The sequence below is a fragment of the Charadrius vociferus genome, unplaced genomic scaffold (genome assembly GCF_000708025.1).
Source record: "Charadrius vociferus isolate BGI_N301 unplaced genomic scaffold, ASM70802v2 scaffold459, whole genome shotgun sequence".
Lineage (NCBI taxonomy): Eukaryota > Metazoa > Chordata > Aves > Charadriiformes > Charadriidae > Charadrius > Charadrius vociferus.
In genome coordinates this window covers 2,156,803-2,173,898 of record NW_009650249.1, presented here as the reverse complement: position 1 = coordinate 2,173,898, position 17,096 = coordinate 2,156,803, and the positions used below count along the sequence as shown (strand labels likewise).

At 46.8% G+C, this 17,096-nt stretch overlaps 1 protein-coding gene across 1 annotated transcript in view; it reads right to left on the bottom strand.

Moving 5' to 3' along the window:
• PUM1 (pumilio RNA-binding family member 1) overlaps window positions 1-17,096 on the bottom strand; it is a 79,349-nt gene that overhangs the window by 27,083 nt on the left and 35,170 nt on the right. Inside the window, 3 exon segments of the mRNA XM_009893006.1 lie at window positions 2,707-2,858; window positions 8,692-8,793; window positions 10,121-10,214. Of these exon segments, the coding sequence (XP_009891308.1) occupies window positions 2,707-2,858; window positions 8,692-8,793; window positions 10,121-10,214 (348 nt within the window).

Sequence of the window (17,096 nt, the reverse complement as noted above, 5' to 3'; positions counted from 1 at the left end):
GCCTGGAGTTGTGCTTGGGATCGCCCCGACCCAGCTGTAGCTGCCCTTGGCCTGGTTGAGGGTCATGAGGTTGGGGTGGGCCCTCCTCTCCAGCCTGCCCAGGAGAGGTCACCCGATAAAGTTATTAAAAGGAAAAAATGACTTTGCACGCTGAGAGACTGGGAGAGGATACCAAAGGAAACCACTTTAGACATGCCCCCCGCCGGCACCCGCCGCGGCTGTCAAAGCCTGAGCGTCACCTCCTCGGCCGAGGGAGTCTCGCGAGCTGGAGCTGCCTGGTGAGCGCGCCCCGCGCAAGGGCGCCCTACGGGATAGATGCGATGGATGGCAGGCTGCAGGAAGGGAAATGTCGGCGTTTTTTTATAAATATGCTATTAAGATGTCTTCAGCATCACAAATCAACTGCCCCTAATCGTCGCTCTCGCTTTGCGAAACGTTTGCCTCAGCACTTCTTCGAAAAATTTCATCCAAAAAAAAAAACCATAAAATGCACACTGTATCCTCTTACGGGTGAAGGTTTGCGTTAAAAACACCACCCGCGATCCCTGCTCATGCCTGCTCCACCGCTATAAAAGTAATGAAAAATATCATAGAGGCTACAGATGATTGATAATTTTTATTTTAACAGCCTAAGCCTTTGCAGAAGCGCTCTAAGCACACACCTTCCTTACGGGGAAAGGCTCCCAGCCCGAATGCCAAAGAGCAATCCTGCTTTAGCAGGGAGCAGGACTAGACGATCCTTAGAGGTCCCTTCCAACTCTGAAAATTCCGTGATTCCGTGATTCCGTAAGTGGCTTTAACGCTCTCTTAAAGCCATTGCAGCCGTGCGGCGCACGGGTACGTGTACACTGCGCGACACCCTCTGTCCGCGACCTGCCCCGCGGGGAGGGTTGATGATTAACTTTGTCAGGAGCAAAGTGCTCTCCTCCCGATCGCTGCTCCAGATTCGCCGGTGTGAAAACTCACCGCTTTTATCATCTGAAAAGGCTTTAGAATACCACCAAACACTGTTGTTTTGCTTTGGTTTTCAAAGCAGAAGCTAATAAATTCAGCTGCCCATTGCTATCTTCTACAATCGCTCTCTCAAACACACGAGGACCAGAAAGGGTTTGTGTTACTACGAAAAAGGAGCCACCTCGCTTTTCGGTAGGATAACGAACCCCTTTTGCCTCCCAGCAGGCAGTACCATGGGACAGAGCCCGATAAAACCGTATAAAGCCAATGTCAGGTGAGAACCAGCGCTTAACCAAACACGACAGAGAGTAGCTGGGGCTGTGCCGGAGCGCCGGTCAGGTAAGAGGAGCCCGAGGCCGCCTCCTGACAGCCATCCTATGGCCCCGCGGAGCTCTGAAGTCTGAAAGTTTGGAATATTTTTTTAAAAAAACCCCACTGATTTAAATAGCAAGCTAACAACTGCGCTCCCATACAACTCCGTAAAACATTTAAGATGGTTTTTCGTTATCGTAAAGGAAGAAAGTCATTGTTCCTATTAATTCTCGTACCAGTCTCCCAGTTTGCACCTTCTGCTCCTGTAGTTGCTAGATTCGCGTTTGTGTCATCTGCATCAGAGGTACAACCATGATAGAACACCAGAACTTTAAAATGCTTATTTTACCTAACTGAAATTAGGAAAATCAACCTAGTCAAATTCCAAGTATAGGGAAAAAAAAACCACAAAACATACCCCCCCCCCCCCAAACCTGAATAAGAAATGCCAGTGATTCATCACAAAGATGCATAACAATTTTCAACAGAAGAAAAAGCACAGGCTATCTAATCCAATACGCTGTCACCGCCAAGGGATTAAGAGAGAAGAGGTGGGTGGTGCAAACCCCAACCAGCACACACCATTTACAAAACACGTAAGGAAAAAGTTCCCCTTATCAGCTCCCAGTGTGACCTCTTCATTGTTTGGGTTTGGTTTTTTGTTTTTTTTTTTAAAAATACCATTATAACAACAGATACCGGTCTCAATATTCGCTTCTAACACACTTAAAGGATTAACAGTAGATCATATGAAAAATCTTCACCAATTTCATTAATTTTGTCCTTTTAGGTGTCAAATTCTTTGAAGTTTTGTGCAGACTAAAGCAAAACAGCCGCACAGTTTGCCTTATAAAAATAGCAAATTCAGTGTTTTCTTTTCGCTCTCGTCTTTAAGTCCTCACACGGACACCAAACCAACTCACCCGGCTGTTATTTCGACCCTTTTAAAGCTAATCCTCATCAAAAGAAGCATCCTAGCCTAGCCAGCGCCCTGAAGATAAGAACTCGCTTATTGACATTGAGTATTTGACACACATTTTCGTCGTCTCCATGGCCTTCCAGTCGCAGTGATGGGCACAAAACCAGAACGCAAGATGATGATTTCCACGCCAACGGCACGTGTTTGCTACTGTGTCACTCAGCAGTGTTCGCACACTGATGAGATTATTTGTTTTCCAAAGCATTAACACGCAATAATTCACCACCCCAAATGTACAGGCGCTATCCCCCACGCGCGTGACGTATAAACGACATAACAGAAAGTATAGTATAGTTTGTTTTTTTTTTTTAAGAGAGGTCAAAGGCTCTTCTCAGTTACAATTGAGTGTCGGGGGCGGTCATTGAAAAAAAAAAAAAAAAAAGAAAAATATAATCAGGGATTCTTCACAGCTGCTGTGTTGCCCGTAAAGGACTCGCGGTGGGAAGCATCCCAGCCCTTACCTGTTGCTGGCCCTGCTGGGTTTGCTGAGTGGTCTGCTGATTTGCCGAATTAGTCGCGGCGGCAGCGGCGGCGGCTTGCTGCTGGAAGAGACTGGCAGGATACACTCCCCAGGGCGTAACTCCATAGTACTGGTGAGGAACAACCGCCGGACCTGCGATGCGAAGGGAATGAGTGAGCTTCTGTAGCCTAAAGAGAGCTGCACTGCAAACCGCCACCAAAAATACCTGCTCCTCAGATTCGGTTTAACAAATCCTATTTCAGGGTGATCTGCTTGAAATCCTTTGCAAACACAGAGGGATTCTGCCATTTGTATTATTCCTTTTTAAAAAGCTTAGAAGCCAGACCTGAAATTTCATCTTTACTTGCTTTTACCTTGTTGGGCGAGGTCAAATTCTGCCACCAGCGATCCCGTTGAAATTCTATGGTTTTGCTGTTGTGCCCTAATTTTACAGTGAACGACCAAAACTTTAACCCAAAGAGCAGGAAAACTTGTTTAAGCACAGATACACAAGTCTCTTCTAATCTCAGCTGACATTCACAGCTCAATAGCATCTATTATTTAGCTCCCCAATAATTTAAAAACCTCTTTGCATCTGGACAGCAGCAATTCTTGAGCGTTTAACATGTTTTTTCTAGCCGCTCAGTCCCATTTTGCCTTTGCAAACCACCATAAAAGAGGCACTGTGATCCTCTATCTTTCCACGTTCCCCCCTCCTCCAACTTAACAGGCTTTAAAAAAAAAAAAAAAAAAATCTTGGAGGGCACCAGAAAAAGCGTAAGTTTTGAAGATTCATTGTGTTTTATCAAGTCTCAGGACACCGCACACCTAATTTGGCGATAGCGGACCGGCGCCTGTATCCTTAAATAATTGCGGTTGGCCGAACGCCGAGGAAGCGGCGAGTTCTCTGCGCTGAACGGTGGAGTCCCTCCCACCAAATAACACGTATGCGGATTCAATAATATTTTTTAATATGTCTGTTCTATATCTTTTGGAAAGGTCAGCAGAAAAGGAGAAGTATTTCCTTCGCTTTTCAAATACATCACCTATCCCGCGGGTTCCCTCCCCACCGCAGCTGCAGCTCGCGGCACCCGACTGCTTAAGGCAGAGCGCCGCAGTCGTTATTTGACGCTGTTGAATAAACAAGACTTTAGTGAATTTGAACCGCACGCTTGTTCTTATATGGAGGAAAAAGAGCTGCTATTTTAAGAGAGACGGTTAGCATTTGAGTTCTAACCAAGTCATTTCAGTATTGCGGCTGACGGGAAGACCCTGCAAGGAGAACAAGTGTAACGCCCCGAAAGACTATAAGCGTTTGCCCCAAGAGACTTAAAAGCTTTTCCCCCCAAACCGAGGGATGACAGTAAAAAGGGAGATGCAAAAAGCCACCGCTGCGTGTAAGCAGTATGACGGAGTGGGGACAAACCCAGGAAGTTCTTTTTTTCTTTTGGTTTTGGTTTTTTTTTTTTTTTGTACAGTAACACATCTTTGGCTGAACTGAACCACTACCCCAATGCAAAAGCGAGCCACCGCGCCCCGGTGGGGATCTCAGCCCGGAGCGGCCACGGCTCCCGCACGCAACACCACCGACGGGGGGGATTCAGCAGCGCTCCCCGATAGTCATCTCATATCTAATGTCAAATATTAAATTCATATTCCAAAAGTGTAACCATTACTCTATTATTTTCAACCACTCTCTATTTTCAACCACTGTACTTTCCCCAAATTTAGGGGTTTGCAGCATCACTCGCACACATGCCCAGCTGTGTGCGCAGCAGGAGATGGGACGAGCAGCCCGCTGTCTACCGCCAGGCGCTGCGGCACCACGCGCCCCACAGTCGGATTTGTCTCTCGCCCTAAAGCTCTGCCACGAGATCCACCCTCGCTGGATTTACTGCGTGCCGTCAGTCGAGAAGGTGACTTCTCTGGCGTACTCAAGAGTTGTCTTGGAGCAGCAACCACTTGTTTCTTACCTTCCAACCTGGGAATTCACGAACAGCGGCAGCTAAAATTAAATAAAGCCGCAGAAAATGAAGCAGCCCCACAATGGCGCTGCCGATCTTGACCTAAGCAGTTGCAGACACAGAGCTAATCACTGGATTATAGCCTGTGTATATTCAGCCGATGCAGATCAGACGGCAACTGCTAGGGTGCTTCTGCACTCAACAGGAAAATAGTTGCAACTGCTCCGTTTTATGCAAGTAATTAGTCTGCGTTTGCCCGTAGGCTCCTGGGAAGCTGCTGCGATACCCTTTATCTGGGCAAAACGTGGGCACCTCTCTGGGTTGTTTTAATCTCAGTTCTAATTATCAAACAAGCATAGTCTAGATGGGTTTTTTCTTCCTAGTTAGAGGTTGCTCATCAGATCTGCAAAAGCCTTGGGTGTTTCAAAGCAGAAGAGGCACCAAGCCTTTGAAGTTCGCAGGCAGCTGGGCTTAAAAGAGCTGCGAGTCCGGCTCAGCTCATTTGAGCACACGGTGAGGCTCATTATTGAACAGTGTTCTCAGTGAGGGCAAGTGTGTCATCATTGCCAGACTTACAAAAACACGCAGTGTTTCTTTACTTCAGGAGATATTTGCACCTGCTTTTACACGTATTAAAGATCCACGTACACGAGAAAATAAAGGCCGTTCTAGAGCCTTTGAAATCGAATATTCCCACTACTATGTCTCACACGTTGGCCACAGACACCCACAAATATTCCCTTCAAGAAACATTAGCAAAACCATCTGTAAGTGTGTTCATCGCAAAATTCTTGCTTTTAATCTCAGCCTTCGCACCCAAATCTCTGGAAGCAGAAGCCATACCGGCCCTCTGCCGAGGGGGAGGACACAGTAACCGCCAGGTTAAACAGCCTCGAGAACCTCACGTCTGAAAACTTCAAGGCTGCAAAGAGCAACTTTATCAATTCATAGCGACTTGGGAGCTGATCCCTTCACAATTACCGGTACAGCGACCACGCGTATGCATGAAGTGTTGTCTTTGTAGGGATGGGGGTGAGAACTGGCCGAACTGGTGCAGTCCCAGGCAAAGCCTGCCACACGGCGCCCGGGGCCGGCGCAGGTCCCAGGGAGCAGAGGCGCTCTTGCTCCCCCAAACCCCTGTCCTAGGCGGTACGTGCATGCGTCCCTCCCCATCTCCGGCTCCGAGCTGGCTCTGCACAGCACGCGGGTCAGCTTCTGAGAAGCCCGGTGCAGACACGGCCAAACCGACTCTACCTTCAGTCGAGGAGCACCGTGCTTTTCCTGTACGCAGACTATTCCGGCATCCACTTCTCTACAAAGAAGAGAAACATTTTCTACCTGTACCTCACCACCTCAAAGGGAATCAACATTTCCCAACCTGTCTTAGAAAAGGCAGGGTTTTGGGGTTTTTTTGTTTGGTTGGGGTTTTTGGGCTTTTTTTTGTTTTGTTTTTGTTTTTTTTGGTGTTTTTTTTTTTTTGAGTGACACCCTTTTTAAATGATAGAAGGCAATTTCACAACACAGAAGTATCTTCCCCACAGTTTAAACTCACAAGTGATTTTTTTCCTTGAGTCTAGGAAGCCCTTCCATCTGCATTCAAATTTGTCCTTTAAAATGCTACTAGTGTTGGGAAGAAAAAGAGTATTATCCCAGGGCTGACAGCCTTACAACCATGAAAAAGGTGCCATAACGGCAGAATCTTAATTGACAGAATTATCTCCACCATAAAACATGCAAAAGTTTCCCCTCTGCTTTAAGAGTAACTGTGAGCAATAAACTACCAACAACTGTAAACTAATTTCTTTCACCTCATGATCTTCTCCAAGTCCTCCCGATTCAACACTCCCACACGCACCGGGGAGACCTTTCGACTTTACACCTAACTCTAAACGTCCAAACCGCCCCACGTCCCTTCACTGCACTCAGGCGTTACAGAGAGAAGGCTTTCAAACCTGCTCCAGTCTAGACAGAAAAGATGCTTTTCCTAAAACAAACATCAACAAGGAGCGAGTTTGTCATGTTGCCATTTCCAGCCGGTAAGGTCCAAAGCCCAACGAGCTGGATGAAGTCACTCGGATTTCTCAGTGGTATAACGCTATAAATACATCGCAGTGCATTACACGTTCTTTTGGTTTGCTTTCAAGAGGCATAAAGTTTAAAAATTACTCAAGCAGAGATCCTGACGCCAGGTTTTGGGATGCTTTAGGTATCCGGGGGGATGTTATTTCCTAGTTCAAATTTATACGGCCCCAATCAGATACTCAGGCAGCCGCAGCTTCAATACTATGAAAAGGAAAAGAGAAAAAAAAATAATAGTTGTCACAAACACACTCGCGGTTTCCTAGAAATCTGGCAGCAGTTACGTGTGGTCTTTCTATGAAATCAAGACGTTGACCTCCTGCTCCACTGAATTTCAGTGTTACTGAAGGATGAGCACTGGCTTTAGAAGCACTGAGGTGATGCAAAACGGCCACCCAGCACCCTCGCTTTATGACAGCCGTTTACAAAGCACCTCTTCTGCCTGTAACTGGAACCGCTGGTGTTCCAGCACCTCTTCCCCGCTGAGTCCTCACTGAAGCTTCCTCCTTATACCTGCCACCAAGGGTTCAGGTCATTCATTCACTGCCACACATTCATCATCACATGATAGTTTATCGACCCCGGACTGTTGGAAATATCCTTGTACTCTAGCTCTCGGCTTCCTTCCATTTAATCACAGCGTCATTTGTTTGCCAACAACATGTTGTTACCTCAACTTAATCTTGCATTGTTATTATGCAATCGGCATACAAAATTCACAACAGCCAAAAAGTCCAAAGCCCATCTTCAACTTATCATCTCGATTCTTTTACATACTTCCATACGATCTGCTAAAAACGCCATCCCACTGGGTAACAGTTGCTGAAATCCCATTTCAGAGCTTGACCTGATACTGGCCTCAAAGCTTAAAAGCTAAGCAGCGGTTATGCAAGAGCCGTTAAACACGCCGAAAAGTCACGTACCCACCCACAACGCTGGCTGGCAGAGCGCTGTATTCACATACAACCAAACGTTTTCTGGTTTTGGTGTGGCACAAGCTATCCCAAGGGATGCGCAGCGAGGATACAAGCGGGAAGCGGAGCGTGGCAACAGCACACGGGCTCCACTTAAAATCACCACTACTCTGAACTAAATAGTTTTTTATTTAAAATGTAGAAGGGTTCCTCTCCCCGTGGCCGACGGAAAGCAAAGCGTGGTTATAAAAACATTCTTCTGAAAGTATGTTCTTCCTTTGTCCTCAATGCTTAGGCAAGAACTTTGCTGTATACGCAGCAAAAGTTCAACGTACAATGTGTTCTTCGCACCGTCTGATAAGCTGTTTTACCGAGCTGTCATCTCCAGATACAACAATTTTGGCTACGACAGTTGGCAAGAATTTGGAAACTGATAGATGAACGTTTGGGAGAAAGATCTCGCACAAAGACAAGAGCCACCATCTTTGCTTGCCATCTGGAGAACCGCGGATTCAGAGCATGAGCCTCACAGCAGATATGGGATGTTTTTACCTAGAGAACCTAAAAAGCATAAATTCTTAACAGACTCTAGCGAAGGGGAAAGATAGCGTTTTGCAGGATGCACTACAGTAAATAAACCTAAAGAGCAACGAGATACAACTTTCCTGGCAGCAAAACACACCCTCCACCTTTCTAGCGTTTAAGTGTATTTTCAAAGGTATCTCCCACTACTGTCAGTTACCAAAAGCCCCCGACATTTACGGCTGCGAGTGTTCCAGTGCAGATCTGCTCTGGTCGTGTATCCCCACCAGAAGGAGAGCCCATAGCAAAGTGTTACACAGGAATTATCACATTCCATCTACAGAACATAGGTTTTCCCAGACAAATTCTGTTCCAGCTCACTGATACACAATTCTCCCTCCGCAGCACTTGCGACGTACTAATATTTAATTTCCACAATCACAGCCTCAAGAGCAGTTTTGGTACAGCACGTGGTCACGAATGCACGGCCAACTGGCGGTATCTCACCTAATGTGGCAGCTGCTGCAAGTCCGGCTGCGTACGGATCTGTTCCCGGCGGAGCGGCGCTGATGATGTACGGATTGGGGACAAAGGCAGCAGGAGCTAAACCTGCTGAAAACATACCTGTCAGTAAAAACAAACTTAACTAGAACTGAAGCCCTACCAAAATATCTCTGGCTGGCGAACACAGAAACTGAGGTTGCTTTAGGATTTTCAAGCTTTTCGCAGTTGTTTTCTGCAGGGAGCGAGCGGCTGCTGCATTTCCCAGAGTCTTAATAGAACAATCTAGAGAGGATCTAATCGACATAGAAGAAACCTAATTCCAAGGATGCGGTGCCCCATAAGGAGAGATGAGGTGGTAAACCAGTCTATATACCTCGGGCATCTCTGCAGCGCAGATACACCCTTAGTGTTTAGGTGACTATTAACACCAGCTAGATATTGACATCATCTAATTGCTCGTTAATATTCTGTGTTTTCTCTAGCAAACTCATCACGAACCAGTTTACCCTACTTTCTGAGTTCCGTCCCCACTAGACAATACCGGTACTTCAATAAACCGGTTTGGAAGGAGCTCAGGAGCGCAGGGAACGCGGCAGGGCGCTTGCGGTGCCGCACGTCCTTCCTCTGCAAGGAACCAGTTTAATCATTAGAGAAACTACCGGTGGGTGGGAGGGGGGCGTGGAGGGGAGGCGAAGGTGAAGGGGAGGAAGTTAAAAAGCTAAATAATTTGAATTGAGGTCTATCGCTGAACTCCAATAAGCACACAAGTGCAGGGCACGGAGCTGGGAGAGTCCCGACACATTTGTACTGGGCTTTTGGGTAGGAAGAACTGCCGCTTAAATCGCTTATTGTGCTCGAACCGTTTAAGCCTACACCAGTTTAACTGCAGTCATCCACGAGCAACCCTTCTGCAGTTCTCCAGGTTTTCTACGCACACGATTAAGTGCTTTCTTCCCAGTTAATCTATACTGTTTTAATAATATGAATCATGTGTTTGCATAAATTACATCTTTTACGTTGAAGTCAGACCGCAGGCAGCCAAACCACGGGAAGCACATTCAGGCGTAGATTGAATTGTGCGTTTTTCCCCCTCACTTCACTGTGCCGCTTACCCCAATTCGTGCCTCGCTCAGAGCAGGAGAGTACTTCAAAACGCCCTCATTACTGAGCAGCGCTCTCAGCACGGTAAGAGCGGCGCTCCTGCCAGACACGAATGCTCTGGAGCTTTTAAAGCGTGCAAGAGAGATCTCCAGAATTTTTCAAGTAAATCTTCAAACAATAACACTTCCGCTTGTCTGTCGATTACCGCTTGCAAAAACATATTTAGGATTCTCTAAAACCTGCCAAGCCTTTTTCTCTGCTGTTTTCCCCCATGTAGTCTGAGGACTAACAGAAGTCCCGTAAAACGTAACGTATTAAATGCAAGACTTACCTATGTGAGGCTGATGGGCAGCTGCCAACGCGTACTGCTGCTGCTGCGCGGCTGTGAGTTGCTGAACAGCAAGTGCATTCGGTCTTTGGAACAACTGAAGGGACAAAAGCACAAATACGGTCCTTTACTCACGCACAAAAAGCATTCTTGGACTTCCCTTTAAAGCAATTCCTTTACACGAGATTTATTTTCACAACTACAGACGCTCCTCTTTAAAGGGAAAGATTTCAAAAGGAATTGAAAAAAAAAAACAAAACAAAACCACACAACCAACCCCCTTTGAAATCAATTGCCCATGATAATCCACCTGAAAAAAAAAAAAAAAAATATTTCTGAAGTACAGCTAAAGCACAGCCAGGGTTTTCTCTGCTATTTTCTGCACAATGCCTGAAAGCCATTTTTTCCCCAACTCCTCCTCAAACACACAACCTACAGCCTGGGGATCACCGGTAGCTGTCAGGAGCACTTCCAGATCTTAAACAACACCACGTACAGTGAAATCCCCGTTACACCAGTGGACAGCCTGTGCCGCTCTCCCGCACGGTCTGAAGGGGCAAGCGGGACGGGAGGCAGGCGCAGAGCGGGGCGAGATGGTTCAGAGCCGGCGGAAGGGATGGCAGCCCCAGAGCTCACCAGTCCCCGGGCAAAACGCCTCCTTTCCCTGCCAGCCTGCGTCTCCAGCATCGCCCGCGCACGTCCAGGCAAGGGCAGCAAATGCTTCTCCAACCACAGACAGAACCCAGACCCGCAGACTTTTGGTTAAGTCATCCAAAGCATATGTAAGTTTACCTCTTAGGGAGCAATGGGCAATGTTACTGAGAACAGTCATTCTCAATAAGAAAAAAAATAAAAAAAAAGATTATATTAGTCTTAAAAGTATTTTTGCTTAGGGTTGGAGTTCTCTTCTTTATTCATCCATACTAAAAACTTACTTCCCCCAGCTTCCTACGCCTCTACCGAAAGGGAGGAGTCCCTGAATCAACCCATTAGCAGACCATCGCTCAGCTCTAATTAAAACATATCAGGATACGCAAGTTCAACAGCCACCCTGGAACCCTGCAGGTCCTCCCCACTGACCTCCACAAGTGATCACTCCTGAGGCGTGAACGACTTCACAAACCGCTGCGATAAATGTTTTCTCTCTCCGCTCAAAAATGGGCGTAAATGCCATACAATTTTCACACCTATTATCTCTGCCCTCCTTTCAGACAAGACAAGTGAGTTACTCGAGCTCTCAGAAGCAGCAATAATAATTCTGCCCAAATTTTTGGCAGAAACTCACAACCATCAAGAAGCCCAGAAACATTTAGAAAATTAGGGGTGGTTTGTTTGGGTTGTTTTTTAAGACAAAAATTGGAGTTGCTTCTCCTGAGAGCAAGATGAGCAACTGTGCTGTTTAGGCAGAAAAATTAAAAAAAAAAAAAAAAGAAAGAAAGAAAGAAAGAAAAAGATTATTATCTACCTCTATTTTCTTCTCTTTTTACGAGTTCAGAAGGAGAATAAAAAACCCAAACATGTAAGGGATCAGTATCAAATTTAAGATGCGGAAACTCAGTATTTAGGGGATCCAGAACTAATCTGCTACATGCCAAAAACCGAGTCACAACTGTTTTCCCCAAAAAGACTGCTCACCCCTGAAGATGCTGGGGCTCCTCCATCTACCCAAGGAATACCGTAACGCTGCTTACGGAGAAACATCAAATCCACAGTCACTTTATCACCTCCCTGGGCCTAACGTCAGGAGGGCCACAGAACACTCCTAGCAGTCTTCATGCAGAACACACTTTCTTTTTTATTTTTTTTTCCTTTTTTTTTTTTTCAACCTATCATTCAACAATACTTCATGCTTACACAAAGTTGAGCGCTTATAAGGCGCGTAATCTTCATTAATATACTATCCATCATTAGCAGCCGGATCAAACGCTCCACTGACATCTTTTAGTTTAAAAAAGCAAGGACATCACGGGCAATGTGACCTACAGCCAATGGAATTGGGGATACCGGCTCTGCAGGGGTCTCCAGCAACACCTCGTTCACTGATCAGCATCAGTTGATACGGAGGAAAAAAAAAAAAAAAAATATATATATATATCCCCTAAACTGCCTCACTACTGGGTGCAGACACATCCATCCTTGGTTTTGTGGTCTACTTTTGTATTGAGCTCAGCAATGCAATATTTTAGCTTTCTTCAGCTACAAACACTTCACCAAAACCTTTGATTTTCATATTCTTCTGCACGCCTGGGATCTGTTTTTCCAGTCTGCTGATGCGTATTCCGCCAAGGTGAACAGCAGAGGAAATGGCTAGATGATTAGTTGCCTGTCTTATGGCAACAAAGCACTTATCTTCTCCGAAAACACTTTTTCTTGTGCTCAGTTTACATGTGTGATGACTTCCACACCTCCCAAATGCATCTCAATGATCTGTTTTTAAATTAGAAGTACTAGCAAAAAAATAAATAAAATCCACAACAACTCCAAGCGTGACTATTTCACCTGCTGCTGTTGTATCGGGTTTGTTTTCTGCTTGCTCTCTCTCCCTCTCGTGAGTCCAGACGATGACTGCTAAATTTGCCTTCCAGACATACAAGTACCCACACCAGCTTTGCGCATCTTTCTTTTGCTGACATCGAGCCAGAGGATCCAAAACGCTCTGCACGTGGCTGCTCTCAGCAGCTGTTAGAGTTTACCTAAAGACTCCGAGAGGGAGATTGAAAAGATCATAGAATCATAGAATGCTTTAGGTTGGAAGATCACCGAGTTCCAACCCCCCTGCCGTGGGCAGGGACACCTCCCACCAGCCCAGGTTGCCCAAGGCCACCTCCAGCCTGGCCTTGAACACCTCCAGGGATGGGGCCTCAACAACCTCTCTGGGCAACCTGTGCCAGTGCCTCACCACCCTCACAGGGAAAAACTTCTTCCTAATGTTTAATCTAAACCTGCCCTCTTCCAGTTTATAGCCATTCCCCCTCATCCCATCACTCCATGCCCCAGTAAAAAGCCCCTCCCCAGCTCTCCTGGAGCCCCTTTAGGCACTGGAAGGCCGCAATAAGGTCTCCCCGGAGCCTTCTCTTCTCCAGGCTGAACACCCCCAACTCTCTCAGCCTCTCCTCATAGGAGAGGTGCTCCAGCCCTCGGATCATCCTCGTGGCTCTCCTCTGGACACGCTCCAGCAGGTCCATGTCTTTCTTATGTTGAGGACTCCAGAGCTGGACGCAGTACTCCAGGTGGGGTCTCATGAGAGTGGAGACGAGGGGCAGAATCCCCTCCCTCGCCCTGCTGGCCACACTTCTTCTGATGCAGCCCAGGATGCTCCTTTACCTAAAACTACCTGTATTACAGAAAGGATAATAAGGAACAGAGTGGATGGGCAGCCCTTTCATCTGCTCAAGAAAATCACCGAGAGTGTGTCTTCAGCCTCAAGCCAAAAGAAACCTAAAGACTTAGCTCCAACTCGGTGACGCTCCCGTCCTCAGACAATATTCTCGAGCTGCTGTAGAACCACAGGCAAAGGTTCTGTGCCCGCCCTGTGCTGCACGCACGAGGAAGGGCTGGATTCCTCCGCCCGCAGCAGACCTCCTCTCGCATCTTTATGGAGTTTCCCTTCCAAAGAAAGGGCAGATAATTGCTAGTATCGAAGCCCCGCACTCGGGCAGCCACTCAAATCAGCGACCTCTCCCTCCGCTTGCTTTAAATCGCGGTCTCCGCACACCTGCAAACCCGGGCTCCGGACTCCGCTTACCCAGAAGAAACTCAGTGAGAACAGCTGAAAACTTTTGCAGCTGCAGATTTCATGCTGCCTGTTGCATATACAAGGAAGCAGAGCCAACAAAAACAAACACGATTTCAGGCTTTACTCAGCCAGATAAGCCCCTACGCCACACGAGCTCTGGGTACCATCAACTCTACAGGTTTAGGAAGAGTTATTAGAGCCTCACGGCACTGTCTCCATCTGCTGACAGCAAAGACCTATATTCCAAAAAACAAAGCAAAAAGTAAAAGCTCAAATAATAGCGTTTTGTCATCTTGTTGGGAACACTACTGGATATGAAACTAAGCTTAAACTATGTATCAGTATTAAATTGTGGTCTCCAGTAAGTGGCCAAAGGAAAAGAAACCGCTTCTAACAGGAGTATTAACTGGAATCAGCAAAGTGAGGCTGAAGTGAGAAGAACGTACGCATGGAGCATTTTCCCCTTTTAGAAATCACATTCAGAGTGAAAACCTCCAAATGACTGACGTGGTTTCGGAGGAGTTCAGGAGGATGACCTGGCATCTCAAAAAGCGAGGCTATTCTCCTCTCTCACACGTGTACACAAATGAAGTATCACTTACGACACGTGGGGGAGTTCATCAAGGGAATTCCAAGGAACCGGAACATCGCAGTCTGTATTATACAGTTATGGGAACACCGTAAGATTAGATTTCTGTAAGCCAGTTTCTTCTGCAATATAAACATCTGACAACTCTAATCAGATTACACGTGGTTAAGACCTTCCCTTCTTAATATTGCTTTTAGCCGTACTCGCTTGTAATCCCTTCAAAGTATATGACGCTTCCCAACGCGCCGAGAAAGACACTTTTACAGATGAGATCCTTTTATTCAGGACATGTTTCCTTCTGACAACTGAATGGAAAAAAACTATACTGCCAAAAGACAGATTTCTTTCATACAGGCTGTAACTGGCAGCGAGCACCAAGAGAGACTGGCTGCTGGATATCGTATATGAAGAAAATGGGCGCAGCTCTGAGCCAAGACACGTGGCTTTTACACAGATGTGCACGGAGAGGTCCCATTTGGCAGAAAAGCGAACCTTTATCTTTAATACAGCACTTGTGCTTACACAAGCCCCACGTTTGGGACTCCAGAGCTGGACGCAGTACTCCAGGTGGGGTCTCATGAGAGTGGAGACGAGGGGCAGAATCCCCTCCCTCGCCCTGCTGGCCACACTTCTTCTGATGCAGCCCAGGATGCTCCTTTACCTAAAACTACCTGTATTACAGAAAGGATAATAAGGAACAGTGGATGGGCAGCCCTTTCATCTGCTCAAGAAAATCACCGAGAGTGTGTCTTCAGCCTCAAGCCAAAAGAAACCTAAAGACTTAGCTCCAACTCGGTGACGCTCCCGTCCTCAGACAATATTCTCGAGCTGCTGTAGAACCACAGGCAAAGGTTCTGTGCCCGCCCTGTGCTGCACGCACGAGGAAGGGCTGGATTCCTCCGCCCGCAGCAGACCTCCTCTCGCATCTTTATGGAGTTTCCCTTCCAAAGAAAGGGCAGATAATTGCTAGTATCGAAGCCCCGCACTCGGGCAGCCACTCAAATCAGCGACCTCTCCCTCCGCTTGCTTTAAATCGCGGTCTCCGCACACCTGCAAACCCGGGCTCCGGACTCCGCTTACCCAGAAGAAACTCAGTGAGAACAGCTGAAAACTTTTGCAGCTGCAGATTTCATGCTGCCTGTTGCATATACAAGGAAGCAGAGCCAACAAAAACAAACACGATTTCAGGCTTTACTCAGCCAGATAAGCCCCTACGCCACACGAGCTCTGGGTACCATCAACTCTACAGGTTTAGGAAGAGTTATTAGAGCCTCACGGCACTGTCTCCATCTGCTGACAGCAAAGACCTATATTCCAAAAAACAAAGCAAAAAGTAAAAGCTCAAATAATAGCGTTTTGTCATCTTGTTGGGAACACTACTGGATATGAAACTAAGCTTAAACTATGTATCAGTATTAAATTGTGGTCTCCAGTAAGTGGCCAAAGGAAAAGAAACCGCTTCTAACAGGAGTATTAACTGGAATCAGCAAAGTGAGGCTGAAGTGAGAAGAACGTACGCATGGAGCATTTTCCCCTTTTAGAAATCACATTCAGAGTGAAAACCTCCAAATGACTGACGTGGTTTCGGAGGAGTTCAGGAGGATGACCTGGCATCTCAAAAAGCGAGGCTATTCTCCTCTCTCACACGTGTACACAAATGAAGTATCACTTACGACACGTGGGGGAGTTCATCAAGGGAATTCCAAGGAACCGGAACATCGCAGTCTGTATTATACAGTTATGGGAACACCGTAAGATTAGATTTCTGTAAGCCAGTTTCTTCTGCAATATAAACATCTGACAACTCTAATCAGATTACACGTGGTTAAGACCTTCCCTTCTTAATATTGCTTTTAGCCGTACTCGCTTGTAATCCCTTCAAAGTATATGACGCTTCCCAACGCGCCGAGAAAGACACTTTTACAGATGAGATCCTTTTATTCAGGACATGTTTCCTTCTGACAACTGAATGGAAAAAAACTATACTGCCAAAAGACAGATTTCTTTCATACAGGCTGTAACTGGCAGCGAGCACCAAGAGAGACTGGCTGCTGGATATCGTATATGAAGAAAATGGGCGCAGCTCTGAGCCAAGACACGTGGCTTTTACACAGATGTGCACGGAGAGGTCCCATTTGGCAGAAAAGCGAACCTTTATCTTTAATACAGCACTTGTGCTTACACAAGCCCCACGTTTGCATTTACTGTAGGTGTAGTTCGCTGTTGCGACAAAGCTAAAACTCCGACAAGTCCCTATTAAACAGCCCGGGCTGCTGCCTCCCAGCATGACCCAGGTGGGGGCCGAGGACGCCGGAGCGCCGGGCTGGGCTGCCAGCGCCAGGGCCTCCCGCTCCCCTCCAAAACTCAGTTCAAAGGGAGGAGAGAGAACTGCAGCCTCGCGGGCAGCCCACCAGAAAGGTCCAAGCGTGATTACATGGAGACAACGTCAGCTCTACGTGGGTATTACACACCCACTGTATACAATGAAAAAAACCACCCAAATAACCCAGGCCTGTTGCCACGGCCACACAGAGGCGGAGCGCCGTACTGCCATCATTTCTCAATCCCAGACTGGTGAGGGCTGGAAGGGCCCTCTGGAGCTCCCCCATCAGTGGCACAGGACGGTGTCCAGGCGGGTTTGGGATGGCTCCAGA